Below are 16,266 nucleotides of genomic sequence, written 5' to 3' on the forward strand. Positions count from 1 at the left end.
GCTAGGAAAATGAGGTAAATGAATAATTAAGAAAACTATATGACATATGGTGTTCTTTGGTTCACATCAAAGATCGAAAGAAGCTTAAGAAAATGACTGGTGAACCCTTGATGCTGCTCAAAAGGAAGAAAATAAAACGACGATTGAACTTGGTACATCAATAGTGGACCTCGAGAGCTTTTAAATTTATTCTCTTTCCGCTAAGTGAGACTTGATTAATTTACAAGGCATGAACATCATTAATAATAATATAAACTTGGCCAACCTGGTTGAGTGAGTATGGAACATGTGGGGCTTTTGATGACCTAGGAACGTTTCGCTTTCAATAGTGAAAGACAAGTACCCGTCATTAGCATCTAATTAATTTAGGCTAGAGATTGGAAGCTTCCGAGTTTTATGTCTCTACTTGAAGAATAATAACTTATGAAATCACAGAACTCACAATTAAAATATATGTAATGTAGCACAAGTGGTTAGAAGAGTTGATATCCCTACATCCTAGATCATGTGTATGAATTCCTCCTCCCTCGATATCATTTGTGTAAAAAAAGTATATGTAATGTTATTCTGTTTGGCAAAATCACAAAATTCAGTGGGTTTTTCACAATAATTAGCATTTAATTTACCATAAGTTAATTTTTAGATGGGTTCATCAAGAAATAAAATTTGGGGAACATCATATATAGTGGGATTATGTTAATTATATTGTGGTGTTGGTGATAAATAATAGTGGTAGTTGCTACATCACTGGTGCCGGTGCTGTGGTTTTGGTACTTATTAGTACTAATATTATGATAATGTCAGCAATCAAACTAAAGAATCTTATGGTTAATTAAGTCTTAATGTTTAAGAATACAAGGGAGTTTAGGATTTTAGGCTCCTATTTAGACAACGACGAAAGAGTTGAAATTTTGAAGACGGAAAGCTACTATCATGTTGTTTTGGCCTACAAGACCTAAAAGAACAAGAATAAAAACAAAACAAAAAAAGAAGATAAAAATTTGGGTTATTATTTCAGACTCAGAGCAGTAGGTTTTCCAGGGGCCATGCTAGAAAACAATGCCTATGCATGTAGATATAGACGTAGGCCTTGACATTTTTATGTGTCAAATTGTTGGAACTACAGTTTTGATGCTGAAAGAAATGGATAGGGCCGCCATTGATGTGATCGAAATGCTGAATTTCTAAATTTCCTAATTTCCTGCAACTTGGTCGGAGATCAAAAGCTACGAGAAAGACTTCCACGAAACAGGATATCAATATTTTGTCATTCCCAATCAATAACGCCGTGACAAATGTGACAACACTTGCACGTAGCATAACATTATTAGTCAGGAATAGCAAAACAATGTTATCCTTGTTGCAATTTTTCTCCATTCACACATGGATATGCGGTGTGCACATATCACCAACAAGTCTATCTCATGCCAACCATAATTTATCCTTTTCTTATTTTTATTTTTCAGATCCTACGCAAGATCCAATTCCAATTTAACTGGAAGAAGTTAAGGAGTAATAATATTGTACAAATCCGAAAAAGGAAAAAGAGAAATTTTTTTAACACTATAGACAGTTGGGTCGGGCCGAAAGAACTAAAAAGACTCGTGATTGGGCCAGTCCAAGCAACTCCACAAATGAGCTTTTGCTTGAGGGGGGAAAAGTTACTCTATTATATGATTAAGAAGGTCCGGCTATTTTCAATTACTTTCTGCGGTATACACATTTTCATTGCAACACAAACAAGGGTACAAAGAAAGTAAGCCTACCAGCCTAGTATCATCACTCCCATCTAATCATCCAATACTATGACCTGCTCAGGTTTTTCTGCAATTCCCTCTCCCACACCATTTCCAGAGTTTCCGGCCAGATTTGTCCGGCCCAACTGAGGCGAACCCGAACCTGCAGGAGCTTGAACGTCACGATGTAGTTCTCTACTTTCCTCTTCCTCTTCTGGGTCAGGGTCTAAGTCCGAGATTGTATGTTTGGGTTCTGCAGCCAAATCTGTCATGTCAACGTCCGCCACAGCAGCATGCTTGTTGTCACCTTGATCAGCTGATGATCCGGGAACTACAACATTGCTCTTTGTCTTGGCTTGTGATTGCTTATTAGGATTGACTATGGGCTCGGCCAAATTAGAAGAATTTTGTTGCACAGTAGAGAGAATCCTGCTTATTTCTTCACAAATGGTTCCTAATTTGGTCTGAACTAATTCATGGGCATTTTCCTCCACAAGCTTGCACATCTAACAACAAAATAGCAAGAGAAAAACATAAACTAATCCATTACCAAATTTTAACAGCCATATTAAGAACAATATGAGAACATAAATTTTTGTTTTATACAAATACTACAATCCCCATAATGAAGCCAAGATCATGCTCAATTAACAAAAATGATATACCTCATTATAAAGGTGAGGCAACTTCAATCGATCTGGATCGTTGTCACAAACAGCTGCGAAAATTTCTTCAGAAGCTGCAATTTAATCATCACCAAACTAATCAAGGACGGCAGAAGAAGTAGATTCTCGTTATTGCTCTGCCTAGCAGAGGTTCATGAAACAGAAACAGACTTACTGATCTTTACTATTCCAGGCAACTGATCAACCGTTTGTCCATCAATCTCCATAGGATGAGGGCTTGACATTCTTGTAACCTTGGGTTCACTGTCAGGCTCTTCACTCGGAACCTCATTTGAATTTTCACCCTGAGAAAATAATTAATGGGCAACAGAAATTCATGAGACAAAACGAAATCAGGTATCGTCACCCAATTATGAGTAACTAACTATGCATCTCAGATCACATTGCTACAATATTTTCCACATAAAATCATGTCTACTTCCGTCAATGAATAATACACATCTAAAGCCCAATCTCTAAATGATCAAGGTTAATATAGATAGTAAGGCACTTAAGACATAGAATATAGTTTCTACCAACCTATCTCAGCTGTATGATAAAGTATTCAAACCCTAGCCACCTGATGGGTTCTCCAAAGAAAGGAGGTACACAGAAATATAACTGACCATCCTCGGGGGGAAAAAAGATTGTCGAGCACGCCCTTCTAGATTGAAGTCATCTATCGTATTTCATAAGCTGTAACTATATTATTTTTGGACCTTATTTTACGATTCTTAACCGTAATAATTATTGCACTAGGCATTAACATTTAATAAGGTAAGAATGGTTTAGGCTATTTTCATATAAGCTCCAACAGAAAACAAACTGGCGTGATATGCAGGTACCATGAGATATCATAACTTGCCTGTTCTTTCGCCAAATCTACATTGTTGCCTTTCTCCAAGAGAAGCACTCTTTTCTTGATAAATTCTACCTGTCTTCTCTGCATGTCTCTAAATTGATACAGCACAGACGAATCTTGATATAACTGAGGTTGGTTTGCAGCATCACTGGTTCCCTGGGCAACATTAGCTCCTATATCACTTCCGGTACCATTTTCACTAGCATGGTTGCTAGGTCCTTCTGTGTTAGCTGTTCTCGCACCATTTTGTGCTTGACTATTAGCTTGTCCAGGGACTGGTAGGTTTATAAAGGGAAGATTCAACTCTTGACAGATAACTTCTTGAAGCCTCAGGTCTTTGTCATCAACGATAGCTTGCCATCTTCCATATCCATGCCTTAACCAAATAAGCAAACAGTAAGTGAAAAGTTAACATAAAGGATTCATTCTGCAAGTACTATCACACTAAAAAAAAGCTCGGAATAATGTGTCCCGTGACGAATAAAATAATCAGAAGAACGTCCTAAGCCAATTTATAGGTAACCTACAAACGAACGCAAATTGGTCTAAACTAGCATATGTAGGAACATGGTACAGATATCTTTCCACTGAGGACTGCCCAACTTAAGCCAATCCACAACCATTCAATTTGGACTCAGTTTCAGCATAAATGACACTGCCCTTCAACTTCTAGATGTAGAGGAAGAGGTAGGAGACACCCCAAAAGAACAGCAGCCCTATTTTGATATTTCTAGAGTGACATATTCCTGGTCAAGTAATATATATAAACCCTTCTGCCCATGTTAAGAAGTGTTTCCCCAAATTAGTGCAAGCACACTTTAATTGATTATCAACAACTGTACTGCTAACACAGACAATCCATGTATATATGCATGTGTGTTAGTGCAAACCTAGTCAAATCATTAACATCAACCTATGACAATATAACATGTAATGTTCCGCATCAGGCAGACAAGCAAAGAATAATTATTAACAGCAGATGCAATAGAAAATTACATAAAAGCACAGAACAATTGCAAATATCAAGCGGTAAATTCATACTTTAGTACAGCACGCAACAATGTTAAATCATGTTCCTCTTTCCAAAATTTTCCACCCTTCAATCCAGGGTAGAGCAACAGGATGTCCTCTGAAAAAAGCGGAGTGCCTGGATTCTTTGATGCCAAGTCCACCTATCATTGCACCCCAAAAAAAGAAGGAAAATTTCAAATCAGAGGAAAGGATGAGGTTGTTACCTTGAGTTGTGCAGGGATGCAATATTTATATATCAAATGAGAAGTCACAACATCATGTATTCACATAAAAACCTTCTTCATAACTAGATAGATTTTCTGAAATCACTAGTTCTCAATTCCATATATTCACTTCATCCATCTTATCGCAAATCTGCACGCATCCTGTCCTGTAGCTTTCCCCAACTCTTCATAATTTTTCTATGATCATACTTTTTATTACAAAATTTGTACTTAACCAGCGATGCTTTCTTACCAACATTGTCATGTTATGTTGCCAGACATCTAGCATGTTAAAGACTGTCCATCATTATCATTGCTCAATCAGACCATATTGCCTTATCAACAATCTAAACAACAGTAGGCAACATAACATGCCAGATTGCACAGTTTAGTCATACTTATCAATTTTAATTATAAATATGATACAAATTAATGAAATCTAAACCTCCCTACACTTGAGGAGATCCAGACAATTGCATCATCTAATCCACATTACTCACTTGGTTAGGATGTATCCAAATACCAACCATTTTTTGCTTAATTTACTTAGTTTCCAAAAGAGGAAATAAGAATAAAAGAAATCTATAAAACATATAGTGTAACAATAAGCATAAATAGAACTTGTAATTACAAGCTTACCCTTTGCTGCATCTGCATCAGAACAGCAATCCTACAAAGTACATCTCCTATTCTGAGCCCTTCTTTAGGAACACCATCTACAACCAAGGTCAGGAACATAAGAATATTAAGACTAGAAAGGAGCATAGAACATAAAGGGCAGATGATAATGACATGAGTGATAATGACTTATCACCTGAAAAGGTTGGGGAGTCGGTCATCTCTTCAGCTATGTGAGCCAAGAATAGTCTACCATAACTGAACAAAAAAATATAAAAACTAAACAAAAATATGTAGGAAAAAAAAACAAGTAATTTATAAAAGGGATGTGCTGATAAATCGACGCACATATAATGTGTTTTGTGTTCATGGGTAACATGCATAAACATATATATTAGAATATTATTTACTATGCAACACGTTCCTAATATAACATTTTACAGTTTCTGATTACATTAAATCTATGGATTTTATTGATGATTACTTCTAGCACAGGGTGCAGATAATGACTTTTTTGCACGTGGCAATACACAGTACAATACACACAACTACTCAAGCAAGTATAGACTGATCAATGCATCTGAGTGATAACAATTTTTCCTAAGTTTTAAAGGCATAAAATTCTCAAAGAGCCTTGTCAGTGTTGCTGAGAGGATGCAATATTTTTTTTTAATTTTAGCTACAATCACATGGATGACATATCCAATCTGTCTTAGTATTTATCCCTATTTCACATCATATTTCATTAGTGTGATTCATCATTTTAAATCTACTACAAATGCCCTAATTAACAGAACAAAAGAAATGTGCATCTCATTACTTCTCTATTTCTTCAAATGTCTTCTGCTTCATGCGAGGTGTAAACTCTTTCCAGTCATATTCCCCAACCCCAAACCTGCACATTCCAAAGATTCTTGTCACCAATGCGGAAAAAAAAAACCCCACTCAGACACACATGTATAAGACAATTTAAAACATAGACACATACTCAGAAAGACATAATCTGCAACCCCAAACATGTAATAATTTCCAGACATTCTTGTCAGAATAAAGTTATACACAATACAAGAAAAAAAAAAATATATATATATATATATATATACAATTTTTAACAGAAGACCTCATCAAAATTTGTACAAATGCGGCTCTCTGACTTTGATTGAAACCCAAAACTTTGAATGATCTTCCTTCTCCTTCCATCAAGGGAGGGGGCTCTGCACTATCCACTGCAAAAATCATTTCAAAGTGGCAACATGATAAGCAAGAGATATCAACTAGTTGTAATCAACTTATCGATATAGTACCATGACATGGAAAACATACCACGACTTCTCTTTTTGTTAGGCTTCCTCCCAGAAAGAGTTCCTGATGATGATGTTTCACCCTCCATTATGTCAGCTTCATAGTTATCATCCTCACCATCAGAACTTACATCTTCCAAACCAGCAAGGTCGTCATCTTCAACAGATACCATCTGAAAATTTTCCAAAACCTCAAGTTGATCCCCCTTCCATATATAAGGACTTGGATGTCTAGTGGCATTTTTTTATACAATAGATGTCTAATAACATGCTTTAACATAATGAAGAATTTTGATATAACACTTCAGATATTTAAATTTTTTATAGAAAAATGCATCCACAGATCAGTAAAGATTTTCAAAGAACATGGCCTCAAGATGCAAGCACACACAACCATACCCCCCATCTGGACGCCGGTGACGTCTCCGGCGTCATTCCGGGCTAAACCTGAGAGAGAGAGAGAGAGAGAGAGAGAGAGAGAGAGAGAGAGAGAGAGAGAGAATAATTGAAAGAACATGTCATACTCTTGTATGACTATGCAATAGCATGGTGGGGGTTTCTTTGTTGTTTGTCTCTGATGGTAAAATGGGAAGTTCTGCATGAGAAAATTGTTGCACAGAACGATAGGGTACATAGAGAATTACGCTAGTGCAACTATAATGCAATACCTGCTTACGGCTTCTCTTTCCTTTGCCCAAAGCATTAAACTCTTCAACTTTATGCACTTCATATTTGTCTCTTAATAACTCTTCCCAGTAATTTGTTCTTTCGGAACTGTTCACGGTGGGTCTACTGTCCACGGCAGCTTTTTGTGGTTCCTCCTCTGCTACAGCCTCTGCTTCATCAATATATTCAAAATTTGCCACCTATAACACATGTGCAAGTTTTATTACTTAAAAGGATACCCCCATAAATCAGAATAGAGAAGAACTAGATAAGACAGTTGTAGATCATACAGAGCAATACTGCCTACAGGACAAGTTCATATTTTGTGTTGCCCTATTTCAAACTAAGGGATTATGCAGGGTCGCATGATGAAATCAGATGGAAAGAAAATCCCAAACTAAACCTACAATTTCTGCATTTCCAACATAGTCCAATCCTATGAGCTACGACCCACATGTGGCCAACAGAGCTAAGGCCCAGGGGTATCAATGAAAATTATGTTAAAACTACCAAACAACAATATCAAGTATGCTGCTATGGCAATTGAGCCTTATGCAAATCACCACCAGCATGAAATGCATATCAAATATAACATGAAGGACCTTTACTATTTATATTGTAAAATATAACCTTGAAGGCCTTTAAAAATCCATCTTCATCTTCGTCGTCCAACATAGCCTCATCATCCCCAGCTTGTTCACGATCAAGTAATCTATCAACAAAGAAACAGAAGAAACAAAACTTTTGGGCACATACATGTAAATGCTGTCAATCAAGTGAAACAGAGCAGGATATAGAAATTTACCTATCTATGGCAGCATCATCATAATGAATTTGACGGGATTTTCCTGCTTCATCATTTTCATCAACAAATAACTCCTTCGATCCATACCTTATGATGTCATCTAACTCTTCCTAACATAAATTTAAAATCATTTAAAACTTTGATTACATTTTCAGGGGAACATAATACTTTACTCCTCTGACTGCAGTTCTGTTATCTGACCATACATTCAACTTCTATTAAAGTAACTGCTAAGAAAAAACTTTAATATTGCAGCACCTTAGGTAAAGTGACAAATATATCAGAGTTCAATGAATTGACCAAATGCAACAAATATATGCTTCTCTTTTTCCTTTCAAATAAATCTGGCCTCCTTTCTTTTGGGTTAAATAACATTTTGGTCCTTGTGTTTTATCCCGTAACACTATCGGTCCCTTCTGCCTAATTTGACGTTAATATGCTCCGATGTGTGAGTCTCGGCGTGTGCCGCGAGTGCCACGAGTGCCACGAGTGCACATTATTACCCAAATTATACAGAAAGGGCCAAAATAGTTAACATATTACAACATCGACCAAATTGGCCAAATCGAAGACACAGGGACTAAAAAGGTATTTAACCCTTTTTTTGTCCAAAGAGGAAAATACATCATATTGGCCCTTTTTGGTAATGGGTCTAACCTTCCACGTGATGAATCTAAGAACCATTGCACATGCAATGTATCCTAACTTCCTACATTCTAAACCACAAAGCATGTCTTCCATATTGATTAACCAGCATTCAAAATTGCAAAAGCATGCCTAAAAATGCAGTCATCCATAGTTAAAGAACCCACTCAATTCGTTAGCAACTTTTAATTCAACCTCTTTCCCACTAAAACCCAAGACACAAGAGTTTTCTGTTGAGTAATGACCATAGATCTAAACTTTTACTTTTTCAGTATCAAAGTTGTTTACCTTCAAATATACTTGAGCTTTTTCAGTTTCAAAATTTTCATTTGGGCATACATCTCAAAATTATTGGCCTATAACTTCAAATTGGAATTTAGTTCTTTTTCAATTGAAAACCCGATAGGTTTACTTTCCAAAAGCTTCGGAATTGCCCAAAAACTAAACACTTTCTTTCCTTTCCATACAGAAAAATATATAAATTAATCATGACCTAAACTTCAGTATTCTGCCACTAGAGTAGCAATGACCTAAACAAGGGAATTGCTCCCATTCTTCCTGAATAGCCTGGATTCTACCATTGAGAGTCACTTTGAAAGTACAGCTTCAATAAAGGTTGCTGAAATAACGCATCCTAAGATATTTGCATACCTGGTTGATGTTCTGAGCCTTTAACCTTCCAACAACCAAATGCTCTAATACCATTTTCTTCTTAGTCATTTCCATCATCCGTTCTTCAATACTTCCCCGAGTTACTAGCCTATAAATCATTACCTGCAACGCCAAAACCACTATGCATTTTAAGAACCATAACCAATAACAAATAGATATCATTAAAGAATTAATTTCAACCTTGTTAGTTTGCCCAAGTCGATGAGCTCTAGCCATAGCTTGTAGATCAGCATGAGGATTCCAATCACTGCAGACCAAAGAATATTCTTGAACACAGATCCATAATATTCACAGTTCCATGATACTACCTTTTTTTAATGATTACATGAAGGTAAACTAAGAAGACATATAAGCAGTAAACCCAAAATACTTCACCTGTCATATATGATCACTGTGTCAGCAGTTGCAAGGTTTATTCCTAAGCCCCCAGCTCTAGTAGAAAGCAGAAAACAAAACCTGGAAGAATTTTTGGCATTAAATCGATCTATTCTTATTTGTCTCTCAGCTCCACCAACTTTTCCATCTATCCGTTCATACTGCCATTTCTGACCACAAAATAAAATGACAATTTTAAAATATAAATAAACTATTTCATCTCCAAATTATATGCCAATATAAAAGAATGTTGAGAAACATCTACACATCTATACTTTGAAAGTACAATAGTCTTCTAGCAAATCCAGCATGTGCTGAAATTGTGAATATATGAGAACTCTATGCCCTTGCTCCTTAAGTTTCACCATCATTTTGTCCAACAATTGCAATTTCCCAGAAGATTCCAATAGCTGTCTGTCAAACAGTAAAAGAAAAGTGGAAGCAGGTATCTCAGGAACTCAATGAACAACACCTCAAGATGCCTATAGCTTATTTAAAAGAATAATGTTCTCTAGATCAAGAAAATGCAGACTATTTTCAACACAAGCATAAGACTGAAATAATTTATCGCAACTTTACTTAAAGCATCAAAACAAATCACCAACTGTATGGAGGAAACCGGTGCCTCTGATAGACAACATAAATGATGATATTGGAATTTAACAAAGAAAAAAGATTACTTGTAAGATTCATTTGAATCTTCTATGTCTGGTTCAACTCCCTCTAACATATAAGGATGACAACAAAGCTTGCGCAATTCCATGACCACGTTGATAAGAGATATCTGGTAAGCAACCACAATATTTTGTCAAGGTAAAGCAAAATGAAAAATACTTCAACTTCACAGGGCAAAGCAATCTTACCTGTGCACCACCTCGACGAGTTAATATCTGATAGTTACGTGTCAGAATTGCTTTGTAGTACTCTTTCTGTTTGCTACTTAAATCAACACGTAATATAAGTTCCTTTTTAGGAGGTAGTTCCTTCATGACATCTTTTTTCACTCCTGCAGCCATTACCAATTTGCACACATTTCACCAAATGCTATTAACATACTCAAAATTAATTAAAGTACAATTCTATTCCTGGAAGGAGTTTAAATTTATAACTCTCAGCAACATTCTCTTTTTCAAAAATAAAAATAAAAAAAGAAGAAGAAGAAGAAGAGTTTAGGATTTATACTTCTAAGAAGATGAGGTGCCAACATTCTGTGAAGCCGTGAAATCTGCTCCTCTTGATTGATATCCTTAAACTCTTCCTGGAATTCCTCTAGACTTCCGAACTGCAAGTAAAACTCATCAAATTAAAAAATAAAGAGATTTTTTTCCCATCTAGCTAGATTCAATTCCTTAAAATTGATGTTATACTTACCTTCCCGGCATCAAGAAAGTGCATAAGCATAAAGAGCTCGTCCAGATTGTTCTGAAATTTTATCACATGTGAGATCACAAGTTTGAAATAGATAACTTCGATGCATGCAACAAATATATTCAGGTCAGCACAATGAGAACAAACAAACAAAAAACAATCTGACTATTATTTGTGGTAGGGTACCAAGAGACCCCTAATGAAGAAGAGGATACAAAACCAAGAAATAAATTATATAAGCTTTACACTGGACAGGAACTGTAAAACATTGACTAAAATGGGTCAAATTGTTTTTTAAAAAAAGGAGGATACTTTTTAGAAAGTATTTAAAAAGGGAAAACTAAGCAAAAACATATCTATAACACAAGACAATATCATAACAAACCTGAAGAGGAGTTCCAGTCAGAAGCACACGATGACTAGTGCAATACTGCTGTAATGATGAAAATAACTTTGAATCCTTATTTTTGAGACGATGACCTTCATCAACAATCTGCGTATAGAGGTCAGCATTAGGCAGAAATCAAATATTGACGAGTAACAATGTGCACATGGAGCCACAGAATGTTACCATACACTCCCACTTTATCGGTTTTAGTGATGTTGAGTCTAAGTTGATCATTTCATATGATGTCAGGAGGACATCAAATTTGATCCTTTCTTGCTTACTTTCACTAACAATTTGACCAGATTTCTTTCTCTTAATCTTCTTGTGATTTTTGGGAAAGTAAAATTCATATTCCCGTATGACAGCACGGGCTTGGGCAGAGCCAACATACATAACCTGAACCAAGTGAACTTCAATTCAGAACCACACTTGGATAGTGATTATAAACAAGACAGATATTTAATTGGTACATACAACATTCATTTGAGGTGCCCACGTTGCAAATTCACGTTCCCAATTTCTCAATGTTGAAAGTGGAGCCACCACCAGATGTGGACCAACTTTCTCTTCAAAAAGAGATGCTAAAAAAGCAATACTCTGTATAGTTTTTCCTACAATCAAATAAAACCCAAACCGATGGTAAAGTCCAGCTATCATGACAAAAAGGAAATAAACTTCTAGGATAAACAAAGACTTACCGAGTCCCATTTCATCTGCAAGTATCACGTGAGTTTGTTTGGACCAGGAGAAACGTAAGAAGTTCAACCCTTCAAGCTGATATGGATGGAGTGAGCCTTTAGTTGCACCAAAGAGCAGATGATCAAATTAACTACCATAGGAAAACACAAGCATACCAGACTGCAGAAAGAACATAGAAGAGAAAATAATGTACCTCCAGAAAGAAATTCAGGACTATGTTCATACTGTTGAAACTCTTTCTGCTTCTTTTTTGATTCCATAGCATCTTTAAGAATGCTCTTCTGCTTACTAGACAACATTTTACTTTTCCTAGACTGAATTCTGTTGAATCTCTCTATTTCCGGCTGAAATGCAGATATGTCCGACTCTGATTCCCAATAGCATTCATCATATGATAGTTCTTTCCACTTCACTAGATATTCTTTCTCGTCATCTCCCCTGCAGCATCCAACAAGTAGCATTACATCAACAACTTAAATTCCAGGACAGCATTCAACTTGCTCCAAAGCAGAACGATATATGTTATTACAGGGGAGGAGAAGGATGACCACAGACTCATCAGAAACTCAATGGGAAACATTATCTGAAGCTTGCTGTTTTCTTTTTAATCAGTAATCTTATACTTCACATAGCATGCTTGAGGTCTTCTCTTAAACCCTTCCCAAATTAATTCAAATTTCAGATAAACTGAAGATTACAAAAGATACCTCAAGTAAACACAATCAAAATACAAATTATTTGGAACTCAATAATGACAAAAGATGTTTGAAATGGGTAAAACCTGCAGGCCAGAATTCGATCAACAGTTGTCCATTCAGGTCGAATGGCGACAAAATCATCCTCAGAGTTATTACTTGATTCCATTTGACGATGGAAAATGTTCACTTTAGTCTTCAGACGTGGATGAGCTTTGAAAGCTTTCACGAACTCCTTCTCTGGAACCCTGAAGGAAAATACATGTAATAGAGTAAACAGAAACTCCCAAATTGACAAAAGATAAGAGAAAATTTAAGTAAAACAAACTACCAAAAGAGGAAATACAATTTCCCAAATAAAGTATTAGGGCAGGTTTCCAGAGTCAAAGAACTTTATTGTAATCTGTTATTCTTAACAAGAGTTCAAACAAACGTTGGCCAAATTAAATAAACAATAAAAGCTGAAACCATTATCCAAGACATTACCATGTGCAATGCAAATAAGAGAGTCCCTTCCACTTCACAAGATATTGTTTTACAAAAATTTGCTTTGAGCCCAGCTTTGAGGCATCACTATCACCAGCCACAGTAGGGCGCATTTCACAGTCCAAGATCTTATCAATATCATTTAATGGGCTTACCTGCAAACAAAGAAAACTTAATTCTCAGCTATCACCAAAAGCATATGATCTATAATCAGTTTAATTGAAACAAAACTGAATTTAGAAAAGAAACCATACACATTCAGGGCATCTCCAGTTGCCAGGGAGAGGAGATCTCGGTGGTGGAAGTAAACACTTAGAATGGTAAGCATAACTGCATGTTTCACAGCACAAAAGATTCCCAGTTTCGCCACAGGCTTGACATGAATTCTCTTTCTATTGACCCCCAAAAGAGAAAAATATAAGCAAAGTCCTTGTCATAAATGTTCTACATAGAAAGGAAACATGAAAACACAGCAGTTTTGAAAGAGTGATAACAATCACCCACAAAAGGACAAAATAACAATAATTACTTGAAATTTTGAATAGAAAATATAAAACATATTAGAAAGTAATATTTTCTTTCAAATATCGAAACTAAAAATAACTTCCATCATACTAAAGGTTAAAAAATACAAGAGAATAAATAATAAAACAAGTAGAAAACAAACCGCATCGCTCCTAACAATCTTTTCAAACTTTTCCTCAGCTGTCCCAGGTTTTCTAGTTACAAAATCGGCCTCATCATCTGATTCATCAATGTTGTAAACTGGCCTTCGGTCTGACCTAACGCGAAGCCTCTCAACCAAGCTACTCATATTCTGCAAGCAGGGAGTGGAGAGATCTATTGAATCAGAAGCGGGTGATATTATCGTAAACCCTAAACTCAATTTATGTGACAGTATAAAGTATCGGAAAAAATTTATATAAGTACTGGCAAATGATCAACTGTATTTAGCAAGGTGCTATTATCTTTAACCAAAATGGCAAAATATCAATTGTCATGAACTAAACAGATCAATGATTAACCAGAAAATTGAATACAAGTCCTAAACGGTAAGGGAAGAAAAATCCCAGTAATCCTACAATAAAGAAATTACTTCAACCCACCCATCTACAATAAAAGTGAGGTTCTCTTGGAAAAAGTAATTTGATTATTCAATGCAATGCCATAAATGGTGAAAGAAATAAAGTGTAAATGCATATGTGCATACATAGCTACATTGTACAGATGTACATACAGGTACAGTTATACAAACGACTACAAACTTACACATGCATGCACAAGCACGTCCGCATACATAGAACATCATAATCCACTAATCAAGAACGTTCAAGCGATCCATATGTGCTGGGAACAAACTCATAAAAATTCCTCATTTATAACAACTGTGTCATTTTTCTTATAAGAACCAACATAAATAACCATGTTGCATTACGTATAATCACACAATTAGCAACACCTCAGTTCTCAAATTGCTTACCCTCGAATAAAGAAACCCATGCAATAAATAAACTTAACAGCTTAAACTTCAAGTGACCAACCCCACATTGAACACACCAAACAACAGCACAAAATAAAAAGTGGTACTCAAAGGCCAGTATCAAAATGACCCGCATGAGAATTCCCATCGAGAAAGCAATATATAATGAAAAAACAAAACACCTGTTTGTCAAAAACAGCAAAACAACCCTACGAGAGTGAAATTCACAAACCATTCAAGGGTTTATTGGACATAAAACTTAGAATTCCCCACCATTTATTGGTTGGGATTTGGTGGACTGACGTGAGTTAGAAAAATATATACTGAAAAAGTACAACCCCGCTTGTCAAAACAGAAAAACAACACTACAACACCGAAATTCACAAACCAGGGTTTCCTAGACAGAAATTTTGAATTCGCCCACCATTTCTTGGCTAGGAGGACTTGGTGGAGTGATATGTGTTAGATAAAAATACAGTGAGAAAAACACATCACCCGTTTGTCAAAACAGCAAAACAACCCTACATACAGGACCGAAATTCACAAACCATTTGAAGGGTTTCCCAGACAGAAAATTTTGAATTCCCCTCCATTTCTTGGCTAGGAGGGCTTTGTGGAGTTGTGTGTTATATAAGAATACAGTGAAAAAAACACAATACCCGTTTGTCAAAACGGCAAAACAACCCTACAGGACCGAAATTCACAAACCATTTGAAGGGTTTCCTAGACAGAAAATTTTGAATTCCCCTCCATTTCTTGGCTAGGAGGGCTTAATGGAGTTAAGTGTGTTAGATAAAAATACAGTGAAAAAAACACAATACCCGTTTGGCAAAACAGCAAAACAACCCTACATGACTGAAATTCACAAACACCATTTGAAGGGTTTCTTGGACACAAAATTCAGAATTGACCCACCATTTTTTGGTTAGGACTTAGTGAAGTGATGTGAGTTTGATAAAAATATGTAAGCCAAGCCACAATGTTAAGGAAAGAGAAGGAGTTACCGGAGCTCAACGGATCTGGGGGACCAAGTATTTCGAAAGTGTGCCTGAAGCCCCCTGAACCCAAACGCCCGAGTTTGGAGCGGGTTAGAGAAATTAACAAAAATTAAAATAAAATGAAAAAAGAAAGAAGAAAAGCGGTGTAGAGAGGGAGAGAGAAAGAGGGCTCTGATATTCTTACCCCCGACAGTATAGCATTTTTAGCGTGAAAACACTGTTTGCCTGAGGGCTTTATAAAGCTTTAATCGTGGTTTGCATGGGAATATTAAGGTTGATCAGGGACCTTAAGGTCTTTTTGTGTTATATAATTAGAATACTATGGTCTTTTTACAAGGTAGGTGTTGGACATTTACCTTGGTTTTGGGGTTTAAAGTATAATTTGGTAAAAGTACAAGGGTACGGATGATTATGCAGTTGTGGTCTTGGTACATGCATCTTCAAGAACTCTGGGTGCATTTTGTAATAATTGCATAATTTTGTGGAAAGGATTTTATAAATATACCTAGGTTTTTTTTTCTTGAAAGATATAGCTTAGGTTTTTATCTTATCTTATGACCCTTACAGTTGAA

At 36.1% G+C, this 16,266-nt stretch overlaps 1 protein-coding gene across 2 annotated transcripts; it reads right to left on the bottom strand.

Annotated features, from left to right (window-relative positions):
- On the bottom strand, positions 1,477–15,886 carry LOC18789278 (CHD3-type chromatin-remodeling factor PICKLE). Of its 2 annotated transcripts, none has more exons than XM_020567165.1 (31): positions 15,701–15,886; positions 13,884–14,033; positions 13,471–13,608; positions 13,217–13,371; positions 12,817–12,978; positions 12,229–12,473; positions 12,035–12,130; positions 11,811–11,947; positions 11,520–11,732; positions 11,334–11,441; positions 10,952–11,002; positions 10,763–10,862; positions 10,444–10,586; positions 10,261–10,364; positions 9,856–9,994; positions 9,581–9,750; positions 9,386–9,452; positions 9,185–9,307; positions 7,889–7,998; positions 7,714–7,795; positions 7,086–7,283; positions 6,440–6,590; positions 6,237–6,342; positions 5,937–6,011; positions 5,313–5,374; positions 5,138–5,214; positions 4,305–4,435; positions 3,267–3,639; positions 2,577–2,706; positions 2,402–2,475; positions 1,477–2,242 (listed from the first exon to the last, which is right to left on the bottom strand). In XM_020567165.1, the coding sequence occupies exons 2-31, from the start codon at positions 14,028–14,030 to the stop codon at positions 1,790–1,792; spliced, it is 4,320 nt and encodes a 1,439-aa protein (XP_020422754.1). In that variant the 5' UTR covers positions 14,031–14,033; positions 15,701–15,886; the 3' UTR covers positions 1,477–1,789. The 2 variants fall into 2 exon arrangements, with proteins under 2 accessions (XP_020422754.1, XP_020422751.1); XM_020567162.1 differs by lacking the exon at positions 15,701–15,886 and adding an exon at positions 14,486–14,503.

This window comes from Prunus persica, chromosome G1, assembly GCF_000346465.2.
Source record: "Prunus persica cultivar Lovell chromosome G1, Prunus_persica_NCBIv2, whole genome shotgun sequence".
Classification (NCBI taxonomy): domain Eukaryota; kingdom Viridiplantae; phylum Streptophyta; class Magnoliopsida; order Rosales; family Rosaceae; genus Prunus; species Prunus persica.